Raw genomic sequence first — 11,352 nt, 5'->3', positions numbered from 1 at the left:
TTTCAAGTTCTGTTTTCAATTTTGAGCAGAAGGATGAGGGAAGTGTCACGAGCGATGCAGAAATGGATTCAACGCAGTCTGATTTACCAAAGACAACAAACATGGAGGAATATTTCCTCCACCTCGTGGAAATTGCTTGTCAAGGAACCATCACCGAGAGACCCAAGCCCGCTACAAGGAGGCAACGTTGATAAGGCTCAGGTCGGGGGACGCAGCGAGTCATCATGGAGTGTGGGGAGGATGCTATTTAGCCTGATCTATGAGTAATATGGAGTATTTGGTGCTAAGCACTTCGATCTGCTGTCTGATTGCTCAGCCTCAGTCTATTTTTTCTCAAGACTCCTCGTGTTAAAAGTATTGACTGAGTGCTCCGTACTTGGTGCAGCCGAGAGAGGCAATCAACATAGGTTTTAGGCAATCCCTATTACGTAAACAGTTGTCCACACCAAACTAAGCGTTTGAACCTAGTGATAGGGGTTGGGCGATGTCTTGGTACACTTTCAGCTGATAGTATACAGCTTCATTTGATTAGGTCAAGTATCTGTATTCTCTTACAAAGGACATAGTAAGCATTATTGATTGGCGCCGGTACTTATGACAATTTTGTATTCTTCAGATCGGAAATTATGTATTAGGTAGATTGTCTAATGCCAGACACCACCAAAAGGGAAGAGGGAAGGAGTGAAAGACAAAAGAGAGAGACGATGAAGGAGGTTAAGGAGCAGCCTTGTAAGGGGCTCTTTATGGTGTTGTCCCATCGGGCCTAGTTATCTAAATCCGAAACGGCAGGACACCTGAACCAACTAGCAGGACCACTTGGCGGGCCACCCTATTTGGCAAACCAGTAATGCTGGGCTCACTTATAGCCACAGATAGCTACTGCAAAGATCCTGCAGGTTCGTGCGCTCATTCAGACCCATAAAACGTGACAGCATGCGAAAGAAGTGATGATATGGTTCGGAGAGGAAGAAGAGACTGCGATTGAGACTCGCCTCTTGCTGCTGCAGCTTCATGGTGCAATAAAGAATCTACTACGTAGGATGACAGGGCCGAGAGCGAAGGGAGAAGACAATTGGCGCCCCGCTTGATGGCTTAGCCGTATTTTTTGAATTTTAGCCGACCTTCCCCGACTTGGCTGTCAATTGAACGTCCACAACTCATTCGTAGAGAACATCATCCATTAACGCCTTCTGTGCTTGTGGCTTTTGGGAATTCCTATCGATTCGCTGATACTGTAGTGGTGTGATTAATGCACTGACTTGTGGTGAACTCGTCATGTGAGTAGTTCTTCCGACGAGACTGCTTGCATATATGGGGGTGGCCAGGTACGCCAATGCCTTCAGGCTCGAAAATCTCTCAGTCATTTCAGCCCTCCCACGAGCCAGAAAAGCCTCATACTTTCGAATTGTTTGTGATAGCAGTCCCGTGCGGACATTAGCCGCTCCGACTCCAACTCCAACTGTACTGCGATTAACTCACCAATTTTCACTTGCTCTTTCGGTACTCCCCACGCAGTCTACGCGAAATTGGGCAACACCAACAAATACAGTATATAAGCCCATTATTTACTTTGGCCAGGATGACGCACCATCTCAACTGGGTGTTCCCAGCCGACCGATTCGCAGTGATGAAAACCTTCCGTGAGGACGACTCCGTCTTCTACTGCATGTCGTCGATTGGGACGGAAGCAGCAAGAGCGACCAACTATCTCATCCCAGATTGCAAAGCCAATTATATCTTTCTTAAAGTCCAAATACCCAGTTACGATGCTGCCTACGACATACTCGAGAAAAAGGGCGTCAAACTTGACCCAGATTGTCGAAACGGCCTTCGAAACAGTCTCCTGGGCATGACCGGGCAGTACCTTGATATTTTTGAACACACACAAGGATCACAGATTAAAAGACTTATCGAGAGGAACGAAGAGGAGCTAAGGCTACAACAAGATCTTAATGAATTTTAATATTCTTAACACTAAGGCTGTAGCATTTTTCTATAACTTGGATGTTCCTAATGCTAAGGCTGCAGAAATAACCTTACCGCTAAACGCAGGTACCTCTTAACGTTAAACTTTATAAGGAAGGATACTCACCCAGGGGTCTATTCGGACTCACAAGGGATAACCCGTAAGACATTGATTATTTTAAAACTTTGAACATTTCAAAAATCTTCTTATTTAATAGAGAAGACTTTGTATCAAAATTGTTGTCAGGAACGCCTAGGGTCTTGAGCGACGTGACATTCTAGCGTACAAATAACATGCGCCTCGCAGTCGTAAAGCACTATCAGCAGTGGCAACGAAGGATGGGCTCCCGACTTCAATAAGTCGAACGATGGACAAACTCTGACTTCTAGAGTGCAGAGTTCTCCTTTGGTGTATGTGCGGCGCTAAGCGTGCGTAGCGTGCTTGGCAGCCTTGGCGCGGTGTAACAATTGTACTCAAAATATTTTGGTGTTCCTTGTGCCAAGGCTGCAGCAAAATTTTGACACTAAATCGCGGGAACGCCAATCCCCATAAGGCAGGGGCACCCATTTAGTGAAACAAGTGATAGTTATATGAAGTTGGTAAAACTAGATTGAGTGACAAAAAAAGCGGTAACACGTCACATGACCCGTGATGCAACAGACGCAGAAAGCATTGTCAAAGACTGCCTAAAACAATGTCCTATGTCCTGGAATCTAGAGTTGAGACGTAGGCTTCTCTACAGCCGGTCTCGGGTTCGCGAAAATTGACTCGAGGTTAGACGCGTGGCCGGCATCTGGTATTGGTGATAGGCCGCTTTCGTGGCCTTCAACTATTTTCGAAGCTGCCTGAGGGCTGTTTGCGTGCTGTCGAGGAATATTCTGGTGACAGCCTCGTTTTGAGATCTGGGAGCACCTTAGTCAGAAGAAGATCACGTGTTCCGTCCGTTTAGGGAAACTATACGGAGTATACTACGTATGTATATACTCATCTCCTTGATAGTTCACATGGAATAACGTACAGTTTCTGGTCCTCTGAGTGTATCGTTCAACAGGTTGCTCACGTGTTGCTCAGCCCCAATTTGCTCCCACTCGTACAATCCAATTGACCTAGCTTTCGTGTCGTGTCTTTTTGGTCAAATTTAGGCGGTGATGCTCAAGGTGCCCTTTCAGGAACCTGAGGCCTTAAACCGGTCCCCACCCTGCGAAAGGCCACGATATCTTTGGCTGTTTCTGATAGCGTGAGCGACGAAGTTACTGGTTGCAAGTGGTGAGGAGTTTTGGCCCACTGCAGCTGGTGGTCGCTTGGCGAAGCTTCCGTGGTGGTACCGTGGTGCAGTCATTGAGCACGCCATTCCACTTTCTATGATGCTCGAGTTCTTGTTTCAACATCTGACCAACCGCATCCACTGCTCATGGCTTTGTACCATTGTATCCACACAGCACAAGAGATCCGAGCTTTTGCGGAAGATCTGGTAACAATGACGACACCGACCTGCGGAGCTAGCATTTGACTGATTGTCAAGCTGAGCTTTCCAGGGTAGGCTCTGAATAAAGTATGGGATCAATCTGCGCTGCCTTGGGCCTTCCTCTCAAGATCAAGTGGCTCGAGACACAATGTCCGGCGCGACTCCAGATCCCGTGTTGAAAAGAGACGCAGTAGACGTCAAGCTTCCTTCAGATGGCAGCGAAAATGACTCCCCGTCAAGTTTGCAGGATGAGCAGGTATTTCGATTTGGAGAATCGAGAAAGCTAGGGGTCACCGCTTGTGTTTTTCTCATCATCAACAAGATGATAGGTACCGGTATCTTCTCGACACCGTCAGGTGTATTCGCCGCCACGGGCTCCGTGGGTGTATGCCTGTTTCTCTGGATCATTGGTGAGGCTCCATTCCCACTAAAACCTCCATGACCCCTGGCTTATCATACAGGCGGCATCATCACATTCTGCGGTCTCAGCGTCTTCCTCGAATTTGGTCTTGCCATTCCACGCTCAGGCGGCGAGAAGAACTACCTCGAACGAGTCTATCGGCGACCAAAACTCCTGGCGACATGTGTCCTGCTGGCCCAAATGGTTCTCCTCGGTTTCTCCTCCGGCAATTCTCTTGCGTTTGGTCGATACATCCTCTTTGCCTCTGGCTCAGACGTAGCTGATGGCTGGAAGGCCCGCGGAATTGCCGTCGGCTGCATCACATTCGCCGTCCTCTTGCATTCAACCTTCCCAAAATGGGGTATCAGACTATTCAACGTTCTCGGTGTTTTCAAAGTTGTCATCCTACTCTTCATTGTCATTGCCGGATTCGCGGCGCTAGCAGGTCATCGGCGCATCCCAAACCCACACAACTTCGACAACGCATTTCACCTCGAAAAAGGACCAGGATATGGCGGCGGAGGAGCTTACGCATATGCCACAGCCCTACTTAGAATCATCTACAGCTACAAAGGCTGGGAAAATGCCAATTACGTCCTAGGCGAGGTCAAGAATCCGCGCAAAACTCTCCTGATAGCTGCACCACTTGCTGTAGCGTCGACCGCAGTACTCTACGTCCTCGCGAATGTTGCATACTTCGCCGCCGTCACCAAGGAAGAGATTGCGACCTCGGACGTTCTCATCGCAGGATTGTTCTTCCGGAACATATTCGGTGACAGTGCCAGTGCAAGAAGTTTGCCTGCGTTCATCGCACTGAGTAACCTGGGCAACGTGTTGGCTGTGAGCTTTGCGCATTCGAGGTTGAATCAAGAGTTTGCAAAGGAAGGGCTGTTGCCTTGGAGTCGGTTCTGGGCTTCCAATAAACCCTTCAATGCCCCAGCTTCTGCGGCAAGTCTTGCCACTCATGTTGATGGTCATGTGGCGTTACTGACATTTTGCTTTAGCTCTTTCTGCACTGGCTCGTCACTGTCATTATCCTCCTTGCCCCTCCGGCTGGACCTGCATACAACTTCATCGTCGATCTGTAAGATCCCAATCCCTTTGGGCTCTTCCATGCTGATAAGCCGTAGGTACACCTACCCCGGCGCCTGGATCAACGGCGCCGTCTGCGCCGGCCTTCTGTACCTTCACTTCCGCAAATCCGAAAACTGGTCATCGCCATTCCACACCTACTTCCCAGTCATCGTTCTCTATCTCCTCGCCAACATATTCCTGGCAATCGTCCCGTTCATACCACCTGAGGCTGGAAACAACGCCGAGGGTTATCCGTACTACGTTTTCCCGGTCGTCGGTGTCGCTGTGTTGATTGCTGGAGCGGTGTATTGGTGGCTTTGGACCAGGGTCTGGCCTAGAATTGGAGGTTACAGGCTTGAGGCGGAGAGATGTGTGAGTGAGATTGATGGGAGTGAGACGGTGAGGTACAGGAAGGTTTATATGGGGAAGCATCACGGATTAGTCCATCAGGACGGAGATGGGCGTTTGGGGCGTGCTTAATATTCTCATACTAACTAATAGCTATACCATAATAAGTGACTTTGATCTGTATTGCTGTACGTGTTGCACAGCATCATCATTGATGCAAGATCTTCTTGAAAGATCCGTGGCCTGGCCGAAACTTTGAAGCTGCCGAAAAGCCTTTCTTCAACAAGGGGATCAAAATTTTGATCTTTCCATGAGACTCGGCCTGAGCCCCCATTCATTGGCGATGCGCCTCCGAGCCAGACAGCATTTTTAGCCACATAACCACTCGCATGGTTTTCCCTATGCATTCTCTTGTATCTACACGCAGTACTGCTGTAAAGAAAAGACCATCGTAGCAACACCATCGAAAATCACTTTCGGAGCCAAAGATCCGCGAAGAGGATGTGTGGCCCTTCAACTGCACGGGTACGATATCTGTCTTGAGTACGATCGTACACGCAAAGGACGCGGTTTCGAAGGTTCCCCAAGCTGTCAGTTACGCTTTGCATCGTTATTCTTTCCTGCGGTGTCCGGAAGCAGAGCGGGGAGCAGCTGGTTTTCTCCCCCAGAGGGTTTCTCCTATAGATTGTTATTAGTACCCCCCTCATGAGCTCAACAGCTCAATAATAATAATAATAAGAATAATAATCATCTCTATATAATTATAAAAGCTTTTTTTAAAGTAATTATATAGATTCTTATATCAAACTTCTTTATATTTCTTTAAATTATATATTTAGAGCTACGTATTATCCCTTGTGAGTCCGATTAAATCCCGACAGGGATTTAATCGGACTCACAAGGGATACCACATATCTTTGCTATCTTGTAACAACCTAATAAAGTAAAGCCAAAATTTATATCTTTGATTACTTTAATTACTTTGTACTTATGTAAAATAAGTATCGTTTTGTGATCTTACTTATAGACCTTTGCGCTGTAACGTGTAGTTTCTTCTTTAAGGATTTGATAGCTAGTTGCTTTAGATACATTATGTATCTTAAATAGCTATATACAAGACAATTTGCCAGCTGTATAGCGTGCGTTAGCAAGAAGGGGCGCACAGTGCGGCGTATGAAGCATCGTTTTTGGCGTTTGCAAGGCCGCAGGAGAAGGAGGATCTATTGAATTTGACTTTCGGCAGACGCGGCGTTTATTTCCTTGTTCAGAATCCATTGTTCACTGAATTTGAGTGAGTATTAGTAGAGAAATAGAGGAATGAAGAAGGGGGGAGAGGAAGAGGATCTGAGAAGTCTCATAAATTTCGGCGCCAAGCGCCTATGTGGGTGCCGCAACCGACGGTGGCTCGACAATCCTCCCAGTAACTTACTTCAACTGACTGCACTTCCGTGGCAATTCACAAATTCACAACCACCTCTAAAGTCTCGATGTTGGCAGGATGATGCTGATGTTAACCCGTCGCTGGATATTCCTTCCTTTGGCTGCAGTCGCTTCAATATGGCTGCTCTACCACCTCTCCCACTACCCTTTCAACCGACAGGCTGCACCTGTCGTCGAATACACTTTACCACCAAAGGTTGACACTGGACGCTCCCCCTGGAATAATCGACCTATCAACTACCCGCTCACACATCTTGTGTCTCTTCCCCATGGGAAACCGAAGCGTCTACCCTCCATTCAGCACCAATTTCCCTCCGAGTCTGCCCAAGACAAGAAGACTAGGCTAGAACGACAACAAGTCGTGAAAGATACATTCATCAAGTGCTGGCGGTCCTACCGGACTCATGCATGGATGCGGGACGAGCTTTCGCTTCTCTCTGGCAACGGGAGGGACGCTTTTGGGGGATGGGCGGCAACACTGGTGGATGCCCTTGACACGCTTTGGGTAATGGAGCTGAAAGACGAGTTCTACGAGGCCGCTGAAGCCGCTGTCAAGATTGACTTTTCGAGATCGACCGATGCAACGGTCAATATATTCGAAACCACCATTCGCTATCTGGGAGGATTTCTGGCTGCCTACGACCTTAGCGGGGAAAGAAAGCTACTAGAGAAAGCAGTGGACGTCGGAGAGATGCTTCTCATTGCGTTCGACACGCCGAATCATCTGCCCGTAACCAGATGGGACTGGAAGCAAGCTGCGGATGGAAAACATCAGGAGGCACCTTCGTGGATGACTGGTTTCTAAAATCGGATCCTTGTCTTTGGAATTCACTCGTCTCAGCCAACTCACCGGTGATATGCGATGGTACGACGCAATCTCACGCATCACCGACCTCTTCGATTCCCAGCAGAATCGGACGAAGCTGCCTGGAATGTGGCCTGTTGTCGTGGATCCGAAAGCCGAGGACCTGACCGGTGATACGGGCTTTACCCTTGGTGGCATGTCAGATTCTCTTTATGAGTATTTTCCAAAGGAGTACGCTCTACTTGGTGGCTTGTCGCCAGTCTACCAAAAGCTGTACCAGGACTCGATGAGCGTTGCGACCGAGAAACTATTCTTCCGCCCACTTACCCCCGACAATGCTGACATTATAATGTCTGGCGACGTGCGAGCAAGCGATGACGACAAGCCTCTCGTCATAGAGCCGAAAGCCCAGCATTTGACGTGCTTTGTAGGAGGCATGCTGGCTCTTGGTGGCCGACTCTTCTCAAATAATGAGCATTTGGCTATGGCTCATAAGATCACCAAAGGGTGCATCTGGGCGTACAAAAACGGGCCTCGACATCTCATGCCTGAAATCGCTCACTTTGTGCCGTGTGCGTCCAATGGCGATTGCTCCTGGAGCCGAGACCAATGGACTGCCGCCATCCGTGAGCGCCAGAAGGAGGGCGAAAAGGTCATAAGTGCAGACGAAATCATTCAGGAAAAGCGCTTGCCAGAAGGCTTCGTTGAAATGGATGATAGACGGTATATCTTACGGCCAGAGGCTATTGAGAGCGTTTTCATTATGTATCGGATCACCGGAGAAGTGTCCTACCTTGATGCTGCCTGGGAGATGTTCAACGCTATCCAGGCGGCTACTGAGACATCATATGCGAATGCTGCCATCTCAGACATTGCTGGAGGTCCTGCTGATGGACTACCACCACAAGACGACCGCATGGAAAGCTTTTGGCTTGCGGAGACCCTGAAGTATTTCTACCTGATTTTCAGCGAGCCGGAACTAATCAGCCTGGATAAGTACGTGCTGAACACCGAAGCACATCCTTTGAAAATGCCTGCTTGAGTTTTGGTCTGGCAAGAAGTTTGTGCTTCGGACTATTGCATCGATTGTTGATTGGGCTAGATGGCCTCAGGGATCCAGGTGAATAGTCTCTAGGCTATGAGCAAAATAGATTGGATAAGGTTCAATTTGGAATTTGGCTGTGCCGCACACTTGCCTCAAAACTTCTACCCAACGTGTACGGCTGGAACCTGTGTAACATAAGAGGACCAACAATGCCAAGAAATTGCTATCGCATTGTGGGTCCTCTTGCAGTGTTGGTCCACGTATGTTACGACTATCTGGTCGTTTGATAGGTCGAGCGATTCATGAAATGCGCCTCGTGTGCAATCAAACAAGTTCAGCCCCTGAGGCTATTAGGCTCTCAGGCTTCCGCCTGCAAATGCTGCGGCATCCTCGACAAGTTCTACCAATACACCATTGTCCTCAGTTCATGCCATCACCACCCCATCACCGTTGCACGCTACGACGATGCTGTCTCGGATTCTTCTATTTTTCTTGTTCGCGAACAGCCTCTTTGCAATCTCAGAGAAACGACAGATTAGCCAGACTGTCCAAGGCGATTGGATCGCTCCGGCCCCACCAGATAATAGTACAAGTCTGGAGCTCGGCAAGGAATACCATATAAGGTGGACAACCTCACTTTGGGAGTGGTTTAGTACATACGCACCTTCTGCCGATGTGTCTAACGTTGACCTTTGGATCACCGGCTTCTACCAACATCAGTTCTGATTGCTGGTCAGCGAAACCCGTTCTTCGATGCCATTTATTAGTACCAACTTGGCTGACAACTTCATAGAAAGAGTGCAAGTCAATCAATCTACAGAATCAATTTGGCGTGTCCAAGTGCCTGAAGTTGAACTGACAGCTTCGCAATATTGGGTCTTTCGATTCCTGCCGTCCCGGACTACTTTCTCTGAAACAGCAGCTTCAATATCAAGTCCAGGTTTCCGAATTATCAACTCTACGGCGGCAAGAAGCGCGAGTAGCACCAGCTCAGCGATCTCTTCATCAACAAGCCTCCAAACTCAGGTCTCCAGTGTAAGCGCAAGTCCGACGGCGACTACTACTACAATAGCCCAAGAACCAGCGCCCGAAACACTCTCTGCTGGAGCGACGGCTGGCATTGCAGTTGGAGCTGCCATCGTTGCCATTCTCTTGGTCGTGTCTGGTTGGATTCTTGCCAGACGTAGAAAAACATCGAGACTTCCCCAGAGCCTGCCTGTTTCCGACCATGACGCTCGCACCTATCCTGAGGTTGTGTCGGCTAGCAAGGCGGACAACCTCCGCATCCCTCGTTCCGCTTCAGGTGGTGGTACTCTTTTGCAACCTTCAGAGCTTGGCACACGCCTCGTGAAAGCTGGAGGATTCGTGCGGAGCTTGGGTAAGAAAAGCTGACATGAAAACGAAGTTCGGACCTCCGGGCTGTCCAAGCGCTGCTCTCTTGCTTCAACCCTGGCATCAATACGCCCAATTTCCCATGCTATCTAGTCTAAATCCTTTGCCAAATACAAGGTTCAAATTAATATGTCTCTGTTCATGGAGCTGTTCTCGCTAAATATTTGGGCGGTCAGCTTTAAGTTTGCGGATGATACTGGGGAGGTGCACGTCAGATTTTCTCTACTACCTTTGGTTGGGGCAAGGATTGCGTTGGGTACTGCGGCCCCCAATATGACTACGGCACTAATGAGTCTGCATGGATGTCAAGAATTGAGCTTTGAAGGACGAAGCCTCACCGACTTGCAATTAAGGCTGAAGACTCTCTGTGCATACTACGGTAGGAGGCATAATGTTCCGCACCTGCGCACTAGTAAGTAACGTCATTAACAGTGCTTATACAGATACCCTATTGCTCTGTACGAATGCTCACTGTCGCCATTATACGCGCATTTTGTTGATTTTACGCGTTATTCTACTGATTCTATCTCATTCTGCGCCATCTACGAATTCTGCGCCATCTAAAGATGCAGAAGGACGGCATACTCAATATTGAGAAAAAAACTAGACTAGTCCTAATTGAGCGATTTTGTGGCGTTCTATCTTGGCGTTTTACAAGCTTACTATAGCGCGCTTTTCTTGGTATAAACCTCTGAGAGCAATTGTAGTTGGTCAAGAATTCCATGTGAGGAGTTGTCGGCCTAGCTTGCTGGAAGCTATCAATCACTATTTGGCATTGATGTGCCGACTTGGCCCCACATCCTAAACAGTCCATGGGGGGGTTGTTCTGTGAAATATTGTTAGCGTAACACTAGAAATATAGGTAATGGCCTTGTATTTGCTATCTTCAGCAACGTCGAAATTGACTATTTAAATATTAAGCCGATAGGCCATGTCAACTCCTTAATACTTCGTATACCACCCGTCCGCCTCTACCACTGCTGCCGTTCTCGCTGGAAGTGACAAGAGCGAATCCCGGAGAGAGTCCTCAGATACTGCGTTCCACGCCCCTGAGAACTTCCGCGCAAAGAGGATCGCCTTCCAAGGAGGGTATCGTCATAATGATACTATGAGAGCGCGGCTTGCAGGGGGCTTCTAGTGTATCAAAAGGGCTATCAAGATGCGAGTATGATATGACGAGCAATTTCAAACAGAAAGCTGAGACGTATTAATTGTCCCGGGTTTCAGCGGACCGTGAAAAAGGCTCTTGACGTTTATACTTTAACGTATGTGAGGCGTAGATGTTACGCCAGGCAGGCGCTATTATGCTGCGCTGCTGTGATAAGGCTTGGCATCCCTGACACTTTATCTAATTAGCACGCTAACCCCTATGACCTGCGATTTAAGCTTATAATACAGCTACGCGCAAAAGTATCCG

General features: G+C 48.2%; 3 protein-coding genes across 3 annotated transcripts; all 3 read left to right on the top strand.

Moving 5' to 3' along the window:
• Positions 1-1,579: 1,579 nt before the first annotated feature.
• Positions 1,580-1,963, top strand: EPUS_07162 (uncharacterized protein; the record flags this gene model as incomplete). Its single annotated transcript, XM_007807530.1, has 1 exon — positions 1,580-1,963. The coding sequence occupies one exon, from the start codon at positions 1,580-1,582 to the stop codon at positions 1,961-1,963; it is 384 nt and encodes a 127-aa protein (XP_007805721.1).
• Positions 1,964-3,579: 1,616 nt separating this feature from the next.
• On the top strand, positions 3,580-5,385 carry EPUS_07161 (uncharacterized protein; the record flags this gene model as incomplete). Its single annotated transcript, XM_007807529.1, has 4 exons — positions 3,580-3,841; positions 3,893-4,671; positions 4,836-4,915; positions 4,962-5,385. The coding sequence occupies 4 exons, from the start codon at positions 3,580-3,582 to the stop codon at positions 5,383-5,385; spliced, it is 1,545 nt and encodes a 514-aa protein (XP_007805720.1).
• Positions 5,386-6,751: 1,366 nt separating this feature from the next.
• On the top strand, positions 6,752-9,935 carry EPUS_07160 (uncharacterized protein; the record flags this gene model as incomplete). Its single annotated transcript, XM_007807528.1, has 3 exons — positions 6,752-7,479; positions 7,535-8,494; positions 9,341-9,935. The coding sequence occupies 3 exons, from the start codon at positions 6,752-6,754 to the stop codon at positions 9,933-9,935; spliced, it is 2,283 nt and encodes a 760-aa protein (XP_007805719.1).
• Between the last annotated feature and the right edge of the window lie 1,417 nt (positions 9,936-11,352).

This window comes from Endocarpon pusillum (genome assembly GCF_000464535.1).
Source record: "Endocarpon pusillum Z07020 unplaced genomic scaffold scaffold7152, whole genome shotgun sequence".
NCBI lineage: Eukaryota > Fungi > Ascomycota > Eurotiomycetes > Verrucariales > Verrucariaceae > Endocarpon > Endocarpon pusillum.
The sequence above is the reverse complement of the archived record's forward strand: the minus strand, read 5'-3'. Positions and strand labels throughout refer to the sequence as shown.